This window comes from Thunnus thynnus, chromosome 16 (assembly GCF_963924715.1).
Source record: "Thunnus thynnus chromosome 16, fThuThy2.1, whole genome shotgun sequence".
Classification (NCBI taxonomy): domain Eukaryota; kingdom Metazoa; phylum Chordata; class Actinopteri; order Scombriformes; family Scombridae; genus Thunnus; species Thunnus thynnus.
The window spans coordinates 16,605,673-16,631,379 of record NC_089532.1 but is presented as its reverse complement, the minus strand read 5'-3'; the positions used below and the strand labels follow the sequence as shown (position 1 = coordinate 16,631,379).

At 40.5% G+C, this 25,707-nt stretch overlaps 2 protein-coding genes across 10 annotated transcripts in view; both read right to left on the bottom strand.

The window, feature by feature from the left end:
* Window positions 1–3,204, bottom strand: part of evla (Enah/Vasp-like a) — a 39,337-nt gene extending 36,133 nt beyond the window's left edge. The window contains exon 1 of the mRNA XM_067614312.1: window positions 2,745–3,204. Within this exon, the coding sequence (XP_067470413.1) occupies window positions 2,745–2,749 (5 nt within the window). The 5' untranslated portion in view covers window positions 2,750–3,204. The remainder of the gene's footprint in view (window positions 1–2,744) is intronic.
* A 771-nt stretch (window positions 3,205–3,975) lies between these two features.
* The window catches only part of eml1 (EMAP like 1), a 54,494-nt gene continuing 32,762 nt past the window's right edge, over window positions 3,976–25,707 (bottom strand). For 2 of the 9 annotated variants that reach the window (XM_067614306.1, XM_067614300.1), the window contains exons 2-25: window positions 24,961–25,143; window positions 24,639–24,692; window positions 22,028–22,166; window positions 20,465–20,506; window positions 19,407–19,535; window positions 19,213–19,241; window positions 16,940–16,966; window positions 14,102–14,231; window positions 13,081–13,230; window positions 12,453–12,522; window positions 12,033–12,143; window positions 11,375–11,470; window positions 11,124–11,258; window positions 10,866–10,965; window positions 10,229–10,380; window positions 9,579–9,704; window positions 9,350–9,481; window positions 8,607–8,674; window positions 8,312–8,400; window positions 7,524–7,621; window positions 7,070–7,157; window positions 6,433–6,528; window positions 6,205–6,335; window positions 3,976–6,069 (exon numbers count right to left, since the gene is read on the bottom strand). In XM_067614306.1, the coding sequence (XP_067470407.1) occupies window positions 5,944–6,069; window positions 6,205–6,335; window positions 6,433–6,528; window positions 7,070–7,157; window positions 7,524–7,621; window positions 8,312–8,400; window positions 8,607–8,674; window positions 9,350–9,481; window positions 9,579–9,704; window positions 10,229–10,380; window positions 10,866–10,965; window positions 11,124–11,258; window positions 11,375–11,470; window positions 12,033–12,143; window positions 12,453–12,522; window positions 13,081–13,230; window positions 14,102–14,231; window positions 16,940–16,966; window positions 19,213–19,241; window positions 19,407–19,535; window positions 20,465–20,506; window positions 22,028–22,166; window positions 24,639–24,692; window positions 24,961–25,143 (2,501 nt within the window). In that variant the 3' untranslated portion in view covers window positions 3,976–5,943. The remainder of the gene's footprint in view (window positions 6,070–6,204; window positions 6,336–6,432; window positions 6,529–7,069; window positions 7,158–7,523; window positions 7,622–8,311; window positions 8,401–8,606; window positions 8,675–9,349; window positions 9,482–9,578; window positions 9,705–10,228; window positions 10,381–10,865; window positions 10,966–11,123; window positions 11,259–11,374; window positions 11,471–12,032; window positions 12,144–12,452; window positions 12,523–13,080; window positions 13,231–14,101; window positions 14,232–16,939; window positions 16,967–19,212; window positions 19,242–19,406; window positions 19,536–20,464; window positions 20,507–22,027; window positions 22,167–24,638; window positions 24,693–24,960; window positions 25,144–25,707) is intronic. The other 7 variants (XM_067614303.1, XM_067614304.1, XM_067614305.1 and 4 more) reach the window with 7 other exon arrangements.

The following is a 25,707-nucleotide window of genomic DNA, read 5'->3' as shown; positions in this document are numbered from 1 at the left end:
AGGCTTTGTCATCAAAAGGTTTGTTTTTTTCCGACCGACACACCAAAACTTAAAGTTTACTATCACATGAAGAAGGAAAACTGTGACACTGAAGCTATTGCTGCTTTAAAAAATGACTTAAAAGTTTAATCAGTCATTTTCTGTCAATCACCTAATCCAATAATTATTGCAGCTCTAGTTTCTGAATATTGTATTGGCATGTGTTTGGCATACAGTATGTTAGCATTATTTTCTTTGTGTGAAAATACGTCTTCCCTCTCATAATTTCATATAAACTAAAGTAAAATGAGAAACAAAATGTTTAAGCTGACTTTTTGAAAAACGTACCTGCAGTTTGGGCACAGATAATTTGTACCATTTGGAGCTAATGTTGCTTTGAAAAAAAGGGTTGATTACCAGACCTCTAAACACATGAGAAATGTTGCTAAATTGGATCCAAACTGATATAAGACGAGCCGTGTTTAGGACTGGATATCAAACCAATACTCATTTGGTATTGACAAAGATGTGTCCGTGGCATCGAGTATCGGAAACTGCTGAAAGTTCTGAAAGCTGGTGTTGAACGTGTCATCAGATTCAAAATCTTGTTTACTTATTCTTTAATCAGATATTTCCCGATTCCCAATTTCGTCAAAAATGTAAATGAACAGAGACTTTTGTAGAAAGACATTTATTGAGAGGAGCAGTTCCGGTATTGGTACTCAGTTACAAAGTTACATCAGGGTTAAAAGGCACTTTCCTCTCCCCTGATTCTAACTGGTCTCCCTGAATTCCAGGCTGAACTAATATATTATAGCTGTCAATGAAAAGCTGGGGAATGGGAGTGTTGTCAGCCGGCTCACGTGGAGCTGATCAGCTTGCAGCAGCCTGCAGTAAGATGCATAACTCAGCGTTTTACCGTCCGCTGGCTGCACTCGCTCTCAGTCTACCTTCGTTACGATGAGTCACCACAACAAGCGCTTCAGAAATCATCCTGCGTTAATAGTACAGGATGGACGCCTCGCTTTTTGCCCTCCAAACCTTCTCTCTAACTCTCTCTCTCACACACACACACACGCACACACACACACACACACACACGCATCCAAAAGCAACCAAATGACAGCAGCCAGGCTGACAAGGAGAACACAGAATTACCATTGCATAATGAAACCACTAACGTTACTAGACTAAAAATAACTTATATATATACACACACACGCGCGCTCGTGTGACATGGTGACGCACATACATAAATGCACATGCACGCTTACATAAATGCTACAAAGGGAGCGGTGATGCTGAACAAATTATCACATTGACTTAATTCTCCTTTTTTCTTCCTGAAAAAAAAAAAAAAACCTGGTCACTTTCTTGTTGCTTTATGGAGATTTAAGACTTCCCTTTTGGGCTTGAGTCAAAGAGCAGATCTGCCTCTGGCAAAAACAAACACACAGGACGGGACACAAGTAGCACAGCTTTACAGGGAAGGCGTGTTCATCCAACTGGACTGGAGGATATGAATCTTACATGTTTACTGTCTGAGAAAATAGTTCAGCTACTGGCTCTGAGTTGCGCGAGGTTACAGGAAACCGGCGTAGATCAGCACATGTAATAAAAATAACTGGAACAGTGGCAGTCTCCACTCAAGATATCCAGATGTGAGAGCACCTATGGCTTTCTCTTTTTCTTATTCCCTTTTCCTCTCTGAAAAGAAATACACACCAAGACAGTACTAATACACACACTTACACACACACACCCAGACACCGGTAGCTAAAGTAAAATCAGGGAGAGTGCACTTGTATCCGAGGAGAGCTGTCAGAGTAAATCTGAAGCCATAAAACAGAATGGTGCAGGCTGCAGCTACAGAGACACGGAGGAGTCAAACTACACGCAGGGGGGGAAATATAAAAGGCCTGTTTCATAAATAGAAAAGAATACAGAGACTCTGGAGGCTGCTGGAGAAGATTTGGGGCCCGGCGCATTCTGCATACCAACATAAGCAGGGAAAGGCTCAAAATACCACCCATAGGCTCCAATTTAGACTGTGGACTTAGGAAACAGACACATTTTCCACAAGCTGAACGGTGCATATGAGGATCCGTAGTGGAGTAAGTAGGCTTATGTAGGTGTGTGTGGGGAGGGGTGGGGTTGAGGGGGGGTCTGATGATAACCTGCCTGGCAACCACCAGAATAAACACTCCTCCTCCTCTTCCTCCTCTGGTTATATGCACCCTCACTTATCCTACACCCCCTCCAACTCCCCCCCCCCCCCCCCCCTCTCCCCCCCTGCAGACACTTACACTGGCCGGTGCATCTTTCACATCCAGCGTTTTATTTCACCTGGTGCACCGTATGTGGAGAAATAACGTGATGCTGTCGTTTCCATGACAACATTAGCCCGGCTTAAATGCTGCATTCAGCACAATGGGCGGGTCCGGCGATGACAAAAGATGGACAAATGAGGGGAAGACAAGAGAATTGATGTAAATATTTCGCCTGTATATATAGCGAATTGTAAAGGACGCCTGTATGGAGCTGAGGCCCGGTGGGTGGGCCCCCTGGATGCTCAAAATACTGTCCCTGCATGGAGAAAAATGAGCTATAAGATGTAAAAGATGCTGCAGTTCTTCAATACACGATTAGCTGTTGTTTATCCTTATGAGATAAATGCATAAATGCAGATGCAGACTGGAGGCAGAGGGGCTGTGTGTCGGTGCGCATCTGTCATGACGCGTCTAACAGAGCGCATGGCCGCTTACCTCATTTTCTCGTCTTTTTATTCAACCGGAGATGATGGCACTGATGAGGCTGATCGGTATGAACACCAGTCCGCTTTAAATGTCTGAATGAACAGTCTGGGAGGCAGGAATCAGCCCGCCGGCCTCCACCTTGTGTCGCCTGTGCGCGTCTCTTGGAATAATACAAGCTGATGATGAGAGTCGTTGTTGAAGAAACGCTAAGCGAGAGCGCGAGCCTTTTCTCCCATCCGCTTTGTGCTCCGTTGTCTCTGCTCTCCGCACGCGCCGCTGCGTATCCTTAAGTCCATGTTCAGGCGGGGCTCGCGCTCGGTAGAAGACGGTGAACTGTGGTTGTCAGCCGCCGTCTCCCTCATGCCATATTTTCTTCCCATTCGGAGTGTTGTGATGAGGTGGAGAGATTTGGGGGTAAAATGCTAATACGGAGAGCGAAGGAAGAAGGAGGTGGAGGGGAGGAGGAGGAGGAGGAGGAGGAGGGGGAGGTGGTGGGGAAAGCTGACCGGCTCAATGCTGCCCACCTGCGGCGAAGACGCGCACATGCAGGGAATGACGACGATGACGACCCCCCCCTCCCAACCCCACCCCAAGATTAAAGGACAGGCTCACAATTTTTTCAAGTCCGCCTAAAACAACAGTCTGGTGGGCAAATGAACAGAGATGTTTTTCCTCCTGTTCATACTGACTTTTAAAAGATCTCCTTCAAAAGCGCTTTCAGTGTAAGTGATGGGGGCCAAAAACCACACTCATTTTGTGCAAAAATGCATTTAAAAGTTTATCTGAAGCTCATATGAAGCTTCAGCAGTCTGAGTCAGTTATATCAAGTGGATATCTGCCACATTTACAGTCTTTTTAGCATCAAATTCCCTCTTTGTGTTTCCTCGGACAGTGTTTCCCTGTTGAGCTGCGGTGGAAGTATAGTGACAAAAAGAGGAACTTTGACACTAAAAAGACTGTAACGTTGAAAGATATCTACTTGATTTGACTCATTTGGAGCTTCATGTTAGCTTCAGATAAACTTTTAAATACATTTTTACACAGAAAGAAGACTGCTGGGTTTTAGCTCGTAACTATATGATCATTTTCATAAAGGAATATAAACCCTTGAAGGAATATAAAAGTGAATTATATTTAAACATGACACCAAAGATTTGATCTTTCTTACTCTTTGACAAGAAACACACAAAAATAAAAATAAAAATAAAGAAAAAAAAGATGAAAATATGACACAGCATCATAGGAATTTCATGTTGCATTTACTTCCAGACAAATGTTAAGTGTTCAATGGTATTCTGCAGCCCGAGTGTTAAGTGATAAGACAAATCATTTTACATTCACTCTGTTGAGTGGTGACTTAATATCACTGCTGTTAGAAGATTTCACTGGTTTCTCTGATAACAAAACAGACAACTTTCAGGATTTCAAACCATCATACTAAAATCTGCTTTAACCCAATCAAAGAAATCTTTTTTTATTCATGCACGTGTGTCGTCTTGTCTTGCTGTTAACTGTAAACTAAGGAATGTGACATGCTATGTGCCGTACAGTAGATGCGACTGGATGGTACACAGCTTGGAAAGTTGAAAGCAGACATCATTAATTTGTGTGAAAAGCTCCAGTAAAGTAAGTGCTAAATGGTGATTTGCTTGCTCTTCTGTAAATAGACCTGCTGTATGTTTATCAGGCGGAAGCAGTGTATTATAGGAAAGAAAAAAACACCTCAAGAAGTTCAGTTAAATATCCTGCCAGTGACTGATGGTGCTCAACGGAGGAGCACATCAGACGTAAACAGTTACAGTGTTATGGTCTCATCCTTCCTCTTCCTAAACTGATCTGGGTGCAATAAACTTCGGTCAGATACAGATTTGAAAATGCTTCACATCGGTGAAAAAAACAAAAAAAACAAAAAACTAAATACATGCTTGATTTTGATAAAAGCAAGATAAAATAAGCTCAGTTCAACTCATCCCAAAAATCTGAAATGGTTTCAAATACTGTAATTTCACCCAAATTTTCTCCGTTTCAAGCCTCTCAGTATATTTACACATCAGGAACTAAACAGGGATTTACTATAGAAAAAAAAAAAAAAAAAACCTCAAAGGAACTGAAATTGGTGATAAAAGATTTGACTCATGATCAATAAATAATAATAGAAAATGTGTCTTTTTTAAGACCTGGAAGCACAAACACTTGGAACATGTTGAGATAATGTTGTGGAAAATTGTTCATATCCTATTTCAGAATGTAATTTTTCATTGCCCTAAATAATTTCCCAAAAATATTGTAGCTTCTTGACATCACATCTGACAGGGATAAACAATGCAGTACCTGTGTGTATCCTGTTGATCAATTCTATTCTCTGTAATTTATTAATATCCTCCTAATTCAGCATCTGTCCTGACTTGATAGTAGTTTTCATACACAGTTAGTCAGTGCACATAAATAAATAATGGTGGAATAACAGTTGAATCTGATATTAACCGTGTTTTAGCGAGATGTGTTTAAGGGCAGCCAGAGGCTTGTTCTTCTGATATGTCAATGTTAACAACAGGGAAGGATCCTGCTTCACTAGTGCTTTCCTGAGTTGTTAAATACAATATAAAAGAAAGTTTAACAATTAGAAAATCACTATGTTCTTTCTTTCCATACACAGTTTTTGTTCCATTGCGCTTGGATCTCCAGCTTGATGATATTCAGTCTGGAGCGGCTGGAAAACAACAGAAAACCCTCTTCAGTCCATTATCTGTGGCAGGAGTGTGCACAATACAAGAACAGTGAAAGCCAAACTGGACAAATGCAGCCTTTGGTTCTGTTTTGTTGGATTGGATCCGTTTTGATTTGTTTTGTCTTGTGTCATTGGTGAGTAGGCTACAGTACAAACGTGAGAGAGAGAAGAAGAGATTTTTTTCTTTACATGTAGTGTGAATGGAAAAAAAAAAAGGAGAAATATTCAGGATTTTTTTGTATTTCAAGCAACCGCACATTACACCTCCAACAGTTCATCTCATTTGGGTTCTGAGAGCAGATCAGGAAGGAAACCCGCAGGTTCCTCTTCTGTCAATTCACTTTTCAGTTCAATCAGATCCACGTTTTTTTTTTTAAGCGTCTGAGTTTGGTTCAGTTCAGTTTAGTGCAGTTCAGTTCAGCTGGGTGTCAGGCGCCAGCAGTAGTAAGAAGTCGACAGTTTCTGTTTTCGACTTCTCGCTCAGACTATCCTCCACTGCATCACGCTCATGTCCTTCCCTCCTGTTGACACCAGGTAGCTGTCGTTGTGTAGGAAAGTCACATTGGTCACGTGACTGCTGTGGCCACCGTAAAAATGGCTAGGAGCCTGAAAAGGAGAAAACAAATGATGAATGTTGACATCCTTTTACATTTTCATAAACTACTGAATCACAGTTTCACATGAGCTCCTTCTCAACATCACTGAGATGAAAATGTTCACTAACAGTCCACAGTAACTTACCCTGAACTGTGAGCAGGGGTATGTGAAGAGGTGGACCTTCCCAAAGTCGTCTCCAGTGACCAAGAGGCTCTTATCATTGGACCTGCATACAGCGTTAATGTCGGTGCCGTCTGAGCCGTCGGGCCACAAGCCTGAGGAGGAGCAGAGGGCGGTGGTAACTTTAAATAGACACAAACACACATACATACAAAGATATGTAGAAAGAAAAAAGGGAGAGAACCCACTTACCAAAGACCTGGAAGCCCAGAGTGCAGGTGTGGGTGGCCCACTCGATATCTCTGGTGGTCTCCACACTAACCACCTGCTTACACACTGATGGGATCCCTGAGAAAATACACAGAAACACACACCGTGTCTTAGTGTACTTTAATATCATGCTGGGTACTTTAAACCAACACTACTGTATGCCAGTGTTAATATAATGCAAGCCCATCACACCCGTGAGTTATTTTGACACGTTTTTAATAGGTTTGGCACACCTGCACCACAGCAGAACCAACGCATGTCAGCTTCAAATAACTGTCACTGAAAAATGTGCAGTTAATGTAATATTTCTTGTGGAGCAGAAAATTGGTTCTTAAAAAACAATCATGAACATGTCAACATTTTTCAGTGATTTAGTGTTGACGTGTTTCAACTGGAAAGTGTGTCCACTAAGAACTGTTACACATGTGATTTTTAACACTGACAATTTTGCACACGCTCAGTTTCCAGTAAGCATTGATATGCATGGAGCTTATTATACTGAAAAAGTTAGGATAAAGAAATAAACTGATGCAGAAACCTTTGGTGTTAATTCTACTGTAAAGTTACAAAGATATCATAACAGAGGCAGTGAGAGGATGACACAAGAGGATGTACTTACAGTACAGTATCTCATAGTCTCCTGAATTTGATACCAGGTATTGAGAGTCCACTGACCAGTCCAGGTGGGTGATAAAACTAGAGTGACCCTGAGAAAATAAATAAAGAGGAGGGATTATTTTTACTGCAGACACACAAGAACAAACTTCACAGTGCTCCAGTGGAGTGGAGGCAATATGGTTTTTCAAGCAGCTGACATATTCCTAAAAATATTGTTCCAATTGGATATAGCAACTCTTAGTCATGATATTTACATAGACACCACACCGTATGACTCATCTCATTGTCATTCATCATTTTAGGCCTGCTTATCAACACACAGTGAGGACAAAGTGTACATAGAGGAGGCCCATATATAGACCTGAGGGGGGAAACTATATATAAAAGCTGATATGGGGAGGAACTAAAAATAAAGGAGCCACAAATGAAGGGGGATTATAAATACAGGTGCTCACCGAACACTTCCCCACTCGACTGTACTTCCTCCCATTTTCTGCCACAGCGTAGATGTAGATATAGTTGTCGTGGGAACCAATGGCCAGGAAGTTACCATCTAAATAAAATAAAGGGAGACAGGAAGATTATTGATAGGAAAGCAGAACATGTAAATGTTTGCAGAAGTTAATTTATTACATAGGATGTACTTTGTGGATGCAGTATGCGGCAAAAATCGTATTATTATGGTTATTGTGTAAGGATTACGGTGCAGTTACAGTTATGATAATCTTGATAACCTATTCAAATATGTATTCCCATGTGGCACCAATAAATCTCCACGTACTCTTCACAGTATATCTGACAACAGGTGTGACTTTGGTCTCATCTTGGTTGGAGGTTAAATACTTCGTAGAAAGCTTTGCAAAAGCATTTAACTTGTTTTGAGGTTACAGCCTTCAGAAATAGAACTAAACTAAACTACCAGTTAAATACGAAATATCTTGAATTTACTGATTATTAATGATAGATTGGGTGGAAAGTATTGCGCTATAAGGGAAGACTTTGTGTAACCCATATTTTCCCAGTTTACTGGGTTTAATGTTTGTAATGGTGTTAAGAAATATTATTCTCTAAAACATGAAACAATTACTTCTAGATTTTCTTGCGGTGGCATCACAACAAATGCCTTTTTTGTATTATCGTAAATATTTTTCCATGATGTATGCTGTATGCTGTGCTGTAAACTTCATGATAAATCAACACTGCATGTGCACTGGCAACACACTGTCGTCATCTATCAACATACCTGGCCCGTAGCTCACAACAGACAGCTGCTCATTCCCATCTGTGTGCACTGTGACTAAATCCTTAGAGTCCGTGTCCAGCACCAACCACCTGCAGGATTAATGGCAGACTGCTGAATAATCTGTCGTCTCATCATCAAGTCTCATGATTTCCGCTCTACTGTAGCGGCTGATGCAGACTTCTCAGTGTAACATTAAGTATTTATTAATGATTTTGACGGAAGCAGTCAGGCAAACATTGTATCCATTTCAGGATTAGATAGCCACTAAGTGTTTTTTGAGGATGGGTTTCCCTACCTGCCATTCTGGGTTCCTATGGCAACCACAGCTCCAGACGGGTGGAAGCCTGCTGATTGGGCAGTGTCCTGTCAGAAACAGGAATGAGAGGATATTTCATGTCAACAAAAATAAAAAAGGAAAGGTTTGTCATTAACCAAATTCATGCAAATCTGAAATTATGGTTGTTTCCATGTACATGTGTACATCTTAATCACTAAATTTACTGTTCCCTCTGCTTCTTAAGGACATCAGAACTGACGTGACTTGACCCTGCCTGGTCAGGCACGTGTTTACATCTCTGACCTGCTCCATCCCTCTATCACCAGAAGGTCACGTAGGTCTTCTGACCAGGGCTTACTGGTTGTCCTTCACTCTCGACTAAACACAAAAGGTGATTGTGCCTTTGACATTGTGGCTCTGACACTGTGGAGCGCTCCTCCTATAGACATAAGATCTGTGGGCTCTGCTGGTGCCTTTAAAAAGCAGCTGAGCACTCATTTATTCAAACTGGCCTTTGTCTCACCTTGTGCATGTGCTGTCTAGTCTTTCTAATTTTGTATGTTTTTTGTATGTCTTTCTGTTGCTTCTCTTTCTTTACTGCTCTTTATGATCTTATTATTAATAATTTTGCTCTGTGAAAGGTGCCCTATTAAATAAACTTTACTTACTACTTACTTACAAAACAAGGGTAGAATTATCATGATTTGGGTGCTACGTGATTCTCATGAGTGACCCCAGGGGGCAGTGTTGACTAAACTTACTTCCATGCTCTTGCTCCAGATGAGCTGATGGCAACTGGAGTCCCACAAGCACACCTGCCTGTCATAACCGCAGGTGAGGAAGTGAGGCTTCCAGGGATGGACAGCCAGACCCCACAACTCATCAGTATGACCCTGGAGAGGAGAAGTGAGTTTTTTCTTTTACGATATCTTTGCTCAGTATCTTTCTTCATCTGCGTAAATGTAGGAATTTATAAGGAGTTGCACCTACCTGTGTAATAGACATGAATTCTCCGTCCAAACTGCCCTGCAAAACAAAGTTCTTGGTGGTCCCAATGAGCACAGTTTCCCCTCTGCCCTCTGCAACAGTCCGGATGGGACCGTATGGCTCAGGCACCTGCAGAGAAAAAGATAATTAATCATGTAAACCACCTGTTCACCTGAAATCCAACATTTATCAGAATGAATATCAACTAATCTTTTACTGCATAATGTGGCCTCTTTAGAGAAAATAAGACATGAGTGATCCACAATTCTTGTCACTATAAATATCCATGAATCTCACTGAGAGCACAAACCCATCTCATCCTCTGTAATATTTATGATATGGTGCAGTGCTCAGAATGCAAAGTCTGCCGCCTCGGGCAGGAGTGCAGTTTCTAGCTCATATAACCATCCAAGACCTACTTTAAAAGAAAGAACTGAATATGCAGCTTAGCGTTTTATTAATACATATTAACAGAAGGTAGTTATAGCTGATCAGAGCCCTATAGCCAAGCATTAAAAAGCATATTTGCTACTAAATCATGTTTAAAAGAACGACTAATGCATCTCACCCATAACATGTTGTGTGATTCTTTATTTAAAGTTTGAGTTTCATCTGTAAAACCTTTTTTCTGAAAGCAGCAGTCGACTTCTCACCTCCACCGTTTGTATCTGTTGGTAGCTGCTGTCCCAAGAGACGAGCCTGCGGTCTTTACCTCCAGACACCAGCGTGCCATTCCTCAGCATGCACAGAGCAAAGATGCTGCCCTCGTGGGCTCCTTGGATGACGTGGCTGATGCGATTAGTGCCTGTGCAACAGAGATGGGATGAGATGGATGAGAAAGTTCAGTAGCAGAGAGTCAGACATAAAGGTCGACCGCATGAGGAGAGCAGATTAATGGACTGACAGACAGACAGAGCGGTGATCGATAGATAGAGCAGAGACTGTGAGAGATTGTGTAGCTGAGGAGTGCACTTCTTCTTCTTCTTCTTCTTCTAAATGTTTGCTCACAAGACACAGCTCTGTTCTATCCTTGGTATGACCCTGCCCTGATCCCCGAACTCCTGACAACTCCAGTACAATGAAACATCTTTGAGCTTATGACCACAAAATGAGTTTATAGACGCAGTGTTCTTAAGGTGTTTTGTCTCACTCCTTCTCTTTTATTGTTCATAGCAACCAACTGTCTCATGCCAAAACTTTCCGGGAAAACTTCCTTATCTTAGAATCTACCTCACAGACATGATGATTATAACATAGAGCTTGTGACTTCTTGTGGGAACTGTAATTTACCTTTTCCCCACACTAGGATGTTCCCACTTGAGTCTCCAGTGATGGTGTCTCCATTTTCTGCAAAGGTCACACACAACACAAACTTGGGCTTTTCCTGTTTCTGTAAAAAAATAAGACAAGAATACGTAAGTTTCAGTTTTGATACATGTAGTCTACAAATGATTGTCTATACAAGTTATTGTGAATGAATTTGTGCCTCTAAATCAAACTGTATTGTAAGTATGAAGCTACCGTGTGAGGAAGAGTGTGGTGTTTTACCTCAAACAGTCCTTGTTTCTTCACCAGCATGCCTTTCTCCAGGTTCCAGAAATAGAGATGGGACTTGCCACAAGTCACTACGATGTTGCTGTCTGTCGGGTGAAAGTCTGCCGCAAACACGGACTCGTTGGAGCACTGAAACCAAAACACACGAAACATGAAACAGTGAGTGCAGTTGAGATGTATACTGGTTTAATAGACAAATAATTTGAGCACGAAGTGATGCTATATCAACACATATACACACGTACCTTGACCTCGGCCAGTCTGTCTTCTCGCTGCCAGTCCCAGACGGAGAGGACGTGGTCATTGGAGTCGTCTACAACACACAGCGTGTTTCCTCCATTCTGATATGCAGAAACAGAAACCCATGTTTGTTTGCTGACAAATTGGTTAATAATATGTTGAGTGTCTAAGTACAGTCAAAAATATGTCAGAAATGGCCTTAAACTACCTGTTAAATGATAAGTCTGTATTAAAAGAAGTCAGGCGCCCATTGAAAAAGTTTCCCATTCAAGCGAATGGGAAATTACAATAAAATTACCTCTTTGTGTTTCCTTGCTGAGCTACGGTGGACAACAACAAAAAGAGGTTATTTTATGCTAAAAAGACTGTAACTTGGGAAGATATCCACTTTATTTATCTAACTCAGACTCCTGAAGTCTCATATTAGCTCCAAATATACTTTAAAAAATTTTTTTTCACAGAGCAAAGACTGATTTTGTCCCCCATCACTTGCACTAGAAGCACATAAGGAATGGATCTCTTAATGTCCAGTATGAACAGGAGGAATGATTAGAACAAGCAAGACTGCTTCAATCTTCATAAGGGCACCCAACTATTGTTTTAAGACAGACTTAATAATCGTGAACCCATTCTTTAATAAGTGCATCAACTGTGTTTCCTTACCGACTTGGAGAAAGCCAGGCAGACCAAGGCTCGGTCAAAGAAACCTACACCCAGAACATGGAGGGTGTTGAGGCTGACAGAGTCCCACACACGAACATGAGGAGCCAGCTGCTGCCAGGAAAAACACACACACACACACACACACACATTGACAAAACACCAGGAGAGGTATATCATCAGTATGATGTGATATAAAGCTTACGGGTTACTGAGGCGCAAACTGAATTCAATGAATATATAAGAGAACACAGAGTGAATGTTGAAATATTTCACTGTTTATTTAGCAGAATTGTCTGAACCTGTGTGGTAAACGTAATTTCTTAAAGAAAATAGAAAAACCATAACTCCCCTCTACAGTAATAATTGAAATCTCGAAAGCTAAAGCGATAAAAAAAATGTCAATAAAAAGACCTCACTTACTTTTCCATCTGAAGAGGTGCCTGCCACCTGCCCTGTTGCTATGGTGATTTTATCGGGGTGGACGGCCAGGCTGGCAGCAAGAGAGACGTGAAAACAGACATGAAAACTGTTAAAAAAGCCTTTCAACATCAAAAGGACTGCTTGAATAAAGATGAGCAGCATGCCCACAGAACATGAAAGAGTGTGTTTTGTGAGTGAGGTTTATAAAGCTGTGAATACAATATTCACTGTTAGCTCCCACATGCTGTCTGCACTAATGTGGTGACGGGGAAATGAGGCAGTTTAAGACAAATTCACACACTCTTCAAAGGAGGAAGAATCTGCCTGCAATCCTGTTGATTAATAATTTGAACTTTGATTAACCCCTGAGTGTAATATCATAATTATGATATTGCTCATTGCACACTTTTCTACAGTCTTACTTTTACACACAAATACACCTAGTTACTTTTACTTCCCTCACTCTGCAGCTGTGTGTGTGTATGTGTGCATTTTTTAGTTATCAGGAAAAGAAAACATGAATGTGAATAAACTCTTGAGCCTTGAGGTAGATGACAGATGTGATATGAGCTGCAGTTGATGATGAAAACAGTGACTGTATGTGGAAGCGGTTCCTCGTGTCTCTTACCATTTGATGTCATCTGTGTGTCCAGTGTAGTGTCTCTGCAGCCGCTCGTCCACGTTGAACAAGACGACCACCGAGGCAATGAAATACACCGTTTCTCCAGTGGGCAACAAGTAAAGGTTGGAGCGACAGTCTCGGCCACGGTAACCGTAGCTGAACATGACGAAGGTCAAGGAAAAAACAGCAACGACAGCCAAAGGGTGAAAAGGTCAAGAATCTATTTGCTGACACTCAAGGGAGCAGGTGAAAGCTCTGTAATTCAATAATTCAATAAAAGTGAAGGTCAGCAACTACAAAAAGACATTAAATGCATGTTCAGAACATTCTGTCAAACATGAAATCATATTATCTGCAAGACTGATGTCCATTTGTCTAATGTATTCTTATAAACCATCTGTAATCCCGTCCATGCTGCACGGATTCAACATATATTGTACAGTATATGCAGCCCACATATCTATTTCTTTGTATGTGTGTGTGTGTGTGTATGTGCAAGCTTTTGTCCTCAAATTTAATCTTTTCTTTGTTTCCCCTCATGGCTTTTTCCCTTTGGGTTTCCGCTAGACTTAACAACACACCACATTCATTCCTTCATTGACAAACGACAGCGAGAAAGAAAACCACAAGTGAAACAAAATAAAAATAAAGTAGCACAAGAGGAGCTGCTGACTGCTTGCGCCTCAGCCTGCCAGCTGTGTGCAGGTTATTAGCTGCAGGGCTGCAGAGCGATGAGCCCAGCTCCGACTGCGGCAGAGAAAATGAACATCTGAGCAGATCTATCCTGACAAGCAAGGAGAGCTAGACGACGCATTCGTAGCTTCCTCTCTTAACTACATCACAAGACAATCTGGATTTACTTTCCTCAGAAGATTGCTTCTCAAAACTTTACAAATCAGAACAAGGATGGTGGTTGAACTTTAAGTTTCCTATGTGGGATTAAAAAAAACAAAAACTTGAGGTGTTCTCATACGAGCTAAACTAAGCTCTGTCTCTTGCTGTCTGGAAAGAGGCTGTAAAAGGATACACCCAGTCCAATTTGAGTTTGTTGCTGGGCAGGTCGACTCTGGCCTCCAGGCAGTAGCTGTCCACCTGGTCTTTGGGCATGAACATGGTGATGGGACGACCCTTCAAATACATTTTCACATAACCTTCCTCTAGAAAAAGCAACAGAGAGGATCAGTGAGATAATATACTGCACGTGTAGACAAATAGAGATAAGGCTTGTGGAATTATGTCAGATTTTACGGTATCACGCTTTTTAAAATGTATGACAGTATGCAAGAAGCACAGACAAGACAGAAGCGTAATATAATGAGGTTTTTTTTGATGAGAATGACAAGTGTGACACGTTGAATGTTGCGACAGAATTAGGGGATAATGGAGTGATGTGATATGATGTGATGAGGTTTTTTTTTTACTATGAAAAAAGACTAAATTAAAGACAATGAATGACAGAACTTGCAAACACAAACAAATGAGCTTTTTAACTGACTTTATTAGTCATTTCAAAAAACATTCTTGTGACAACACAGAGCGCAAAATCAACTGCAAAACACATTGTTAAAAACGCTCACAACTCATAAATATTCAGCTCACAGCAGAGGTTAACCAACATAAAATGCAGACACAAGCAGAGCGATGGAATTGTTATGAAAAAAAAAAGAACAAATCCAAGCTTAGAAAAGGAAATAATGAGAAATACTCATCAATTTAAAACATGCTAACACTGAAAAATACAGCAAATTATGCAGAAAACATCAAGGGAACCAAAACAAACAAAGTTAACCATTAATGTCGACATGTTTCTTTTTTTTTTCAAAATTCATTAGAAGAAAACACTATTAGTGTATAATTATGGACTAATGGATGCAATTGGAAACCTGTTTTATTGGCTTTTTATAAGTTGATGCTCAAAAATCTCTCTTTGATATGAGAGGACATCTTGAGACCTCCATAAGATGGTTTTAATGGTACAAATCTGGCATAAAATGGTTCCGACTGATAAACAAATATGTCTAGAAATGGGCTCCTGTTGGCTAGTAACAAATCTGGAAGTACTGGCTGGGAGACTTGATGGGGCTGCGGTAACTGGGTGTATCAAGGGCGGAGTATGATGACAGACTCCCTGACTTCCTCAACTGGAGGTTAAAATTTGGGGGCTTTCTAATCGGCGGCACCTTCGCAGCACTGCCACTCTTTCTGGCCGTGCTGGCCTTACTGCTCTCTGGGGTTTGGCGGGGGCTGGCGGCTGAACGCGCCGTTACAGCCGAAGCCGAAGCCACAGGGCTGCCACTGGTCCCCGTCCGTTTGGCAGAGCAGTTGAGGTAAATCTGTACTGTGACTATTGTAGATGGGGGAGAGAGGAGAGGGCACAGAGCCGATGATGGAGAGGGGTGGCAGAGGTTGTCGGGGGGCCAGTTGGGTGAAGGGGCCAAAAAGGGACAAACAAGGGCGCAAAGAGGAGCCAAGAAGCAAGGGTGGAGGAGGTTGGTAGAATAAGTTAGACAAAAGAAATGGCTTTTTCCTCCTGTCATTATACATTTAGTTAAAGCATCATAAATTTGGCAAAACACAGACTATCAAAAGGAAACTACAGAAGTTGATATATATTATAAAACACCAGAATGTTGCTTACGAAGTAACATTTGGATTAATTCAATAAAATTATCTTTTTGTTTCACTGGTTTAGATCAGTGGTTCCCACCCTGAGGGTTGAGACCCCTGCAAGAGGCCTCAGGATAAATCTAGGTGTCATGAGATAATTAACAGTTTCTTTGATTTTTCTTATGAAATACTGGATAGTTTTTCCTCCTCAGGCCAAAACAGGAGAATCACTCTCTAGCTGAATTGCTCACAACACAAAAATGTACACAACTTTTAACGAAGGGTTCAAGCTTCATCACCAGCCAAAAAGGTTGGGAACCAATGGTCTACATGCTTTCAATGACACAATGTTCAGATTTTCTAAGAAAAAGGTTGTTTAAAGAATAAATCCTCCTGTAATAAGACTGGGCAAACAGCAATATATCTGTAAGGGAAATGAGCATGGCTTAAACCCCAGTCTTTTTAAAATTCTTGGCAGCTTTGTGAATACTTCGCTGAAGGGGACTACACACAAACAGACGACACTTCAGGCCGTGTGAGAAAACTACAAGCAGAAAAATCAAACAGACTTCAATGGAAACTACGTCCCCAAAAAAGAGACTGAGTGTGTTTGTAATGCAAATATTCATTCTGAGGGCAAGAAGATAATAAGAGCAGTGGCAAATCTACTCGCTCCAAACTGCAGTGAGGAATCTCAGAACAGAGGATTTAAGAGGTTGCAGGAAAACTCAAAGCGACTGCGGGGAAGCAAGTGTCAGAAATCTTTGTGTTGTTACTATGGTGACAAATGCCTATGAGCGAGAGTGAAGCTGTGAGCAAACAGACACACGTCTGGTGAAGCAGCAGCTTCATCTGTACTTGGACAGCAAGTGTGCGCACACACAAGTGAACTGTAACCACTGCAATCACACTCTGACGCAGCGTATGTGTATGCGTGTGTGTGTTAGTTAATTCAGTCTCAAAACAATCAAGGGAAGGTAACTTTCACACACACACACACTTTGTCAACCCACTCCTGCTCCTGTCTTGACAGCTCTCTGATCACTGCACCGAAAGGGAATCATGAATCAAATGTTGAGGCGGAAACTTTTGAAGTTTAAATTTCGCAACAACAGTCCAGATTTTATCCTTTGCCCCTGCATTGCAGCTCAGAGCCGAGGTGATGCATGTAAACGGATCACAACAAATCATCTGCAGTGTCCAGAGGGCTGTGGAGGCCGGGGAGCGTTTGGGGAGGGGGAGGGAGGGGACAGCCTACCTTTGCAGTGGGTCACACGTCGCATCCCTTGTAAAGGTCACAGAGAGAGACACAAGCACCAGGTGAGGGGTGGCATGGCTTCCTCACTTCCTGGTCTGTCCTAATATGTAATACCTGTTTCCTGGTATTAATGAACAGCAGCTTCTGTCCTTAATGGTCTTAATGAATCACTGCTCCTTCCTTAACGGTCTTAATGAATCAATGCTCATTTCCTGCTTAATGGTGTCCCGCCCTCTGCTCCTACATGGTGAGTAGTGAGTGTCTTTGTGTACCCCTTCATAAAAGAAAAAACTTGAATCTTTTAAAATCAGATGTTGTTTCTATATTCTTTGTGGTATAAAAGCCTACTAAAGCTCACTACTATTACTAAACCTGCTCGCACTGGCTTTCAGTACAGGTTTGTTTTGTATCAAATTAACCACTCTGCATGTAATCACTTCATGTGTTGCAGGTAAAAGCGTTCTACTGACAAAACTTATAGCTGCAATTATCATTTGTATCGGCTAATTGTCAGCAAGTGGTAGTTTATGTCTGTGATACTGCCCTGATTATGCTGCTCTGCAGGATATTATCACTCTATAATTAATTCAGATGTCCAATAAGTGTTTTACAGTAGTGATAATTATCCTTGTGGCACATTTTCTCCTAATAGTTTGCATACTACATCAGATACCAACCATCTCAGAGGTATTTAACCCTTTCATAATGTTCATATTCTGACCCTTCATAGTATCCCCTCATATTTAGTCTCTAAACCAAACTTCTGATACACAAATCTATTTTTCATCATCAGTCATGAATAAATGGATGATTAATCCTTAATGAAACTTCCAAAGAGCAGAGAGAGTGTATTCTTTAGGTTTTGCACTATTTATTTATGAAGAAAAAATATTCACAATTTCACTATATCGTGGTTCTATGTTACCTAAAACAGGAGAACATGCATGAATTTAATTGAATGCGAGAAACATTTTTGAATGGCAACTTTTGAATTTCTGAATAAATAACCTGGAATACTCTCTATGTACAAAATGTGTATCAGCTGCAAAAAAAAAATTAAAAAGTTGAAATATTTTTGTGTATTCCGGGACACTTTAGGAAAAATCATACAATTTCATGCTAAAAAAATGTGTTTAAGGTGTTTTTACTGCTCTCAAATGTAAAAATGGAACAGTATGTAAGGGTTAAAGACCATTAACAGGTTTGACTTGCACAGTCACAAGATGATATGTGATTTCTTACTGAGAATACTTACTGCATCAACATTTCTGCTTTGTAATCTGATGGTTTCAGTTTGCAAATATCCAAGGAACATACATAAGTCTATTTTATATGATCATATTTTCTAGAATTGGTCCTCAAGCTAAAAGGTGATTTGTTAGAAGGATTGAGTCAGCCAGCTGTATGCATCTGGCTCTCTGTGAGTCTGAGGTTTGCTTTGTTAGGATGCTGCCAAAACTGCAGAAATCGGGAGCCAGGTGTGTAAACCAAATGAAAAACAGCAGTTCAATTTGCACAAAATCAATAGTATGCTGGAGAGGAAAATGCTGATCAATACTCATTTCATTTCATATTCAGCACTATTGTCTTGTTACCATGTGTTTCCTATTATTGCTTAAAGAAGAGTTTACAGAAAAGTGTCGGAGATGCTCCACTTGCCTTATGCATATTTCTGGGAAGACTTTAAACTCACAGTTGAACGGCTGGCTGATCCTGTGTGTTTTTAGTTCCTTCTTTTGTGTGTCTCCTAGCTGCAGAAACTGCTCGATATAATATTGATTTTCTGAATTTCTACAACAACGGTGGTGTTACAAAACTATTATGACCCATAGTCAGAATGGCCAAAATTAGGAGAATAAGACTCTTACTGGAAAATATAATATCATTGAACTTAATTGGAAAAAAAAAATTGTACACAACCAAAAGATTTGAAAAATGCAGAAAGAGCTTATTAAAAAGAAACGAATGAATGGGAGTTTGGATGTGAAGATGTAGTAATGGATGAAGTGGATTATAGATGAAGAACAAATGTTTTCACACTGATGTTTAAAACACAACTTCATGGACCAGAGCCCTTTGTAGTCCCCTGTGTGCAGAAACCAGTTCAAGGCACTGATTCAAACTTTTGTATATTTTGGGAATATACAAAAGGCAGATAAATAAAAAAATGCATTGACCTGTGACTGACACAGGGAGCCACTGAGCATATGGCGTGTAATGGCTCTCATTGTGTTGTATCATGTCTCTATAAACTATCAGGCTACAGTTCTTACCTGCATTGAACACTGGATCCCTCTGTTTGCTGCAAAGTAAATGAGTAAACAGACAGCTGTCAATCAGTATCCCCCTCAAGATAAACCATGTTTATTGTATGTTTCTGATTTGAAAGTGGTTTAATAGAAGAGCAACGTCCTGAATGGGGAAAACTGATTCACCATGAGCTCCATTCGTCATTTACGTGTGTTACCTGTCGCTTCTTTTGCCACTGGAGTTGCTGCCGGTGGATCCGGCGCGAGTCCGGTTGCCTTTGGAGTCGCCCGAATCTTTCCGCGTGAGAGTTCCCACGTGTTCGTTTGAGTTGGCTCTCCTCACAGTGCTGTGGTGAGAGGGAAGGTGGACAGAGGCAGGAAGAGACAGAAGGGAGTGGGGGGGTTCAAAAAGAAATAGGTCATAAAAATACATGACGCTGCTTTTCTAAAAAAAAGCTTTCACCCAAGAAATTGCTTTTAAAAACATACACAGGGACGATTTACTCATTTCATAACTCAGCTTAGATCTTCACATGTTAAAAAAGTCTGAAACTGTGCCCTTTTACAACGATATCAAAAAGAATTGCCCCAAAGCCAGAGAAAATGAAAGAGATGCAGATATTTTATTCCCTCCTCACACTTCCACTCTGTTTACTCCGCTGTGGTGATCTTGACTACAGCACCAGTATAGACCTGTGCAGATCTGCATATTGGGGGTGCAGACAGCCTGCCTATTCACAACAATGAAAAGGCTCCATCAGCAATCCAAATGGCCAGTAAGCCCAGTCACCTAATCCACCCTATGGGAGAAAAGTCTATTCAAATCCTGAAACTGGCCAGTGGCCGTTATCCCTTCTGGAGTGCTTGTGTGTGTTTGTTCGCTAAAGAACAGAGCAGAATTAAAAAGTGAAAAGAGGGAAAGTGTTGTTTGCTATGTTATCCCGTGAGGAATCATAATAATTGGGCCACAGGGCATTGGGGAAGGCTGTTATGTGTATGCCAACACTGATGGGATTGTGACCAATCTGCAGTTTAGACTAATCCTAGATACACAGAAAAAAAAACACACACACTGCTCCAAAGAACCACAGTTTAAACAGCAAATTGTTAATGTTACCAATGAATGAATGAAAAAATGGTCATCATATGGATTTTCATGTAATTTGGAGACAGATTTATTAACAGGAGATGATGGTTAGTATCCATAGTAGCTGTGATGTAGTGATGATGATGTTATATTATTGTGACCAGTGACATAACTCGGTGATACTCTCACCTGAGGGGAAGATAGAGAATTCTGGTGGACAGAGAGGACAAACTGGCAGGACATCACAGTGTAGGTGGATGGGATATAAACAGGATATAACATCATAAGTGGAAAAGAGATGTTATCAGAGAGAAGACAATACAGGAACAGGCAGGACAGGAAAGATGGGAAAGACAGACAACAGAGCGCACAGAAGTAAACAAAGGAGACAACTGATGACTGAGGCCTCGTCACGCTTGTTAAAACTCAATCCAGCTAAAATCCATCTCCTGCTGACTGCTGTAGCAATCAGAAATCAGATTACATGGTGAGGATTGTGGTTTGTGTCATGAAAATGTGTCAAAATTCAAACACTTCATTCAGCACAGCAGCAAGAAAACTCATTTATTAGCTTCATCTTTGATCAAGGTCAAATCTCATGTATTCTTTCTGGAAAAATTTGAACAACCTGGGAGGAATAAAACATACTAATCTAGTATATTATATGCTAATTTTAGCATTTTGCGCACTTAAATTTGACAAATTCTAAGCTGATAAATGAATGAATAAATAAAGGAGACAGAATTTTCCTACTAGAATGCAGAAAAAGGCTTTGATGTCAACAAATAGTCAAATCACCTTTAAGTACAAGTTCAATGTTTAAGAAGTCAAGCTTAAAGCAATTCATAAAAACTTCAGTAACATCTGTGAACAACAAGGAAACACACAAGACCAAATCACATTTCCTGCACTGAGACTGTCTTGCTTGCTTGGTGTGTTTCATGGTGTTTCCCTCTACGACTGACCCAACTGATTTATTTCCATCAACCATCCTCGTACTGGATTACGTTTCAATCTGCAGAGCTATTTCTTTTCTGTCCTCTCCAGTAAACCTCATGATGAAAAACAGTGCATATTAAAAGTATCAGCTCCCACCACAGGAAAACATCTCCTCCCTGACTCACAGCAGGAAATAAAAGTACAGATGAGGAAAAATAAGGAAACAACGACACAAGGGAGTTAACAGCTGTTTGGACTGGAACTGGTCCCCACTGTCTGCTGAGTGTCATCTGATTATGGTAATGTCACCCAGAGCTGGGAAAAGGCTATTGTTCCCCTGACAGACAAGATTGATAACCTGTGCTCCACTTGCATGTATAAACACACACACACACACACACACACACACACATACACAACAGAGAAGCAGAGACAGTGATAACAATACTGTTTCTCTGTTTATCAGCTCTGATAAATGTCACTTGCTTCTGCTGATTAAAAGACAGAAATGTGACGATTTATGGCTGGAATTATCTGATTTGGTGCTGACAGAAAAAATGTCTTGAGACAAATAAAATGCTGAGAGAGAAATATGACCTCACACTCTGGACGTCATGCAGCAATATCTGGACTTAAAAAACACTTAAAAATCTGCTGAATTTGTCAGAAAACACACTATATACTATTATTTAGTATTATTACAGTATTATAAACCTTCCAGTCAATCATCTGCTTAACAGTAAGTCAATATTTCTCTTCAAATATTATTGATTAACCTCCTTAAAGACCTTTAAAAGAGACTCATTTTCTCACCTCTTGTTGGCTGCTGTGCTGGTGTCCTTCCTGGATCCAGATCCAGATGGGGAGGGCAGAGTGCTGGTGCCTTTCTTTGGTAGGATGGTCCCGTTGTTTACCGTGGGCCGTAACGGCAGAGTGGCGATCATTGGCCTGGCTGGAAGAAAAATGACAACAGCAGAGCACGTTCAGAAAAGGCTTCATATACTGCAGATCAAGTAGTCAGTGTTTGAGCAGTTATATTAGTTATAGTATGCTCGTCAGAAAGGTCGCATTTCTAAGCGTATGATAATCTTGATAATTGAGTTAAAAACTGTTGTGACTATTGTTTTTTTCCATTTAAAAACAAAGAAAATGGCATTTTTAATGGAAATAATGCACAAACATGGACTCTCTTATAGGCCCTGATAGCCTTATCAATCAGCGTCCTACTACAGTATGAGCAATGTGGTCCTACATGAACACAACATTTTCTACCAAACTGCCACAGTTTGGGCTCTTCTTGCTGGTTTGAATCGGCCAGCGTTTAGATGAAAAACTGTGATGTCACGTATTTCAGGGCAATATTTCAATCACATTTGTGATGATAGTTTACTTATCTTTTATTGTTGTCTTATTCAGAGTAGGTTTTATTAAATCCTTCTCTTTCTAATCTATTATTATCTTTTGTTATTTAGTTTAGTATTCATTTGATTTACATTTTACAAGTCACTCAGTCAGTCATTTTTGGTATTTTACCTGTATCTTGATGTGCATTAGTCTCCCAATCCATATTTACCATCCTGTGTGTTTGTAAATCACTTGTAAAGCACTTTGAACTTGCATTCAACTTGTATGAAAGGTGCTGTATAAATGAAGTTTGATTGATTGATTGAGTTGTTGATGTAGCCAAGCCACTGTCAATCAAATGAGTTCAAACCACATCCACACAGCCTTGATGAAGCAGGTTAGCTTAGCGTCTTTCACTGTTAAACTCTTGACAATGTTTGTCTTCCAAATTATAACTCTGATTGTTGCATACTTAGTCATATTTAAGTTTTAGAGAAATGCTTAAAAGACTTAAAACCAGGTTTTCAGTGGCTTTAAGAACAAAAAAGTGCACATTTTGCCCAAAAACTTCTGTTATGATAAATGTGTATTTACTGAGACCCCACTGTGTCTGGTCCGCAGGAGAGTAGAGCAGGAGAAGCTATTTTCTATAGGCTATAGATGCTACAGTATACAATATATTCACATATCATTTGTAGGAAATGGTGTGACAACAGAAAAGGTGCATCGACACACACAAGCACACACACACACACACACACACCAGTCAGGCAAGCCCAGAATAACAAATCCAAGCTGCGGCTTTATCTGCAGTGATAAATATTTAATAGACACCGTTTCATCCGGCAGATACACACATTCACTCACATACACACACAGAGACATTGCTCTGTTATCTTTCATGTAGTAATTATGTAGCAGGGACGAACTGAAGATGTAATTTTGTTTGCGTGTTAAAGAAGATGAATGCGTGTATTTGTGACTGTCCATGTGCAGTCTGTGTGCATGGCTTAAGCTTTCTGAAGCAGATCATTGTGCTTCAGCAGAGGGACGCAGGCTGTTGGCTCCCTGCAGCTTTAAGTGGAGAAGAGTATAAGGGAAAGCAGCAAGAGTCTGAGTCATTCTCCCATGCTTTAAAATCAAACGGAAACTTCATCCGACCACAGTGTCACTCTGGAGGCTGAAAATAGCAGCAGACTACAAATCTACCTCAGTTTCATCACTCAAATGCACATTTTTGGACATAAAACGCAAAAATTAAGTGCAATTGATTTCACATGCAGGCTTCATCAGCCTCTGGAGTGAGGATTATATTCGAGAGACAGATTGTAACAAACACACCTCAGATGAAAATCGATTTTGCTCCAGTCACATGCAGAACTGTTGCACAATAAAACCACTACAAAAAAGCACAACCCTATCAACATGTTACATGTCTATGATGTGGATTCTTCTTCTGTAATGAAGTACTGTTATTTACATTTGTAATGTCTGTTCCCTATTTTTCTCACAGAGACTTTATTGAGAGACTTAATGGGAACATGCTGCATTCAGGTGTGTGATATCAGGCGGAGAGAGCAATAGTAAAAGGAACAAGACAGTGAATGCTTTTCAAGTTAAGGATTGTGTCTTTACTAGTGAGGAAACCTGCAATATAGCTGATTTTCATTCTGAACTATTGAGGCCAAACTGCTTTTTTCTTTTACAAAGCTAATCAACAACAGCAGCTTTCTTTTATATGGAAAAGGAAGAAAAAAATGAGTGTGGAATTGCCCTTTGAGAGAAAGGCTGCATACACAGAGGTTAATGCAAAATGTGTTCTTAGCAGCCTTAAAATCATCATTGAGTTCTTGGAAATAATAAAAAAGCAGGTGTAGTGACTATTTTAAGGCCACAAATTTCCCCTCATTGACAATAAATCTATCTCTATCTTTGACTTCGGGTGTTGTAGCACTGAAAGTAACTGTGTGTATCCTGGTGAAATACTATGTAATACACAACATAATACTAGCAGGCAGTGACAGAAATGTGCTTGCTTTTGTACACACAACACCAGGCCTGGTTAGTGCAGTCAGCCTACCTGGCTTCCCAATTTTGCTGTCTGCTGAGGGAGACTTTCTCATCAAAGCAGGGTCTATACACGTGACGCACAATACATTTAACAACACAACAACACAGTCCAGAAGAAGAGAGGAAAGGAGGGAGAGGAAGAGGAGATCGACAACTAGTCAGCCAATAAGCAGGATTATCAGGAGGAAGAGAACAAAGTGGAAAAGGAGAGAGAAGAGGCCTCTTTGTGTAAATGTGAAAAGAAACTGTAATACCAGAGAACCTGATCATCCTGTTGCTTGATACCCCTATGAAAAAGAAAAGAAAAAACAAGCTTATGTACTGTATGTTACCTTTGGTGGGTCCTCTACGTGACCCCATGGCCTGCTGCTCCTCAGACAGGTTGAGCCTGCGCACCACGTCAGCCAGAGCGGACTTCAGCAGCTGAATCTCATCCTCCTGCATCTGGACCCTTTGCTCCAGGGAGGCAATGCGGTCGGTCACCTCCATACTGCTAGCTGCTGACGCACTGTCATCTGAGGAAACACAATGAGCTGACGTCAGCAGGATAATATGTCAGGCATATAGTGTATATCCAATATGAGTCAGTTAGTGCTGTCCATAGCTTTGATTATAGCAGGATGAGTTGTTCATAGAGGATACTTCTGTTTAATAAACTTTATTGCATCTCGTCTAAGCAAGACTGGAGAGTTAACATATCTGCAAATAGAAATTATGTTGCGTAAATGTCTGTGGGCGGGATTTTTTATGCATTTCTATGTTGCTCTTTGATTTCAAGTTTACAATATATTTGTATGTATTTGTGTTTTTAATCTATGGTTATATGTAAGAAGTATAATTAAATACATCCAGTTGAGTGCAGTTGAAAAGTTACTGTGCAATTTATACTGATCATTTTTGATAGCAAAGTATATTTTTCAAAATATCCCTCTCATACTGCAACATGTCTCTGTCACCACTCGTCAATAACCAAATTTAAAGGATAATTCTCAAAAAATGTTTCTTTATGTTAAGTGCTTGCATAAAGCTGGTATATCATTATCATTCTTTTACACTCAAATATTGATATTTGCATCTGC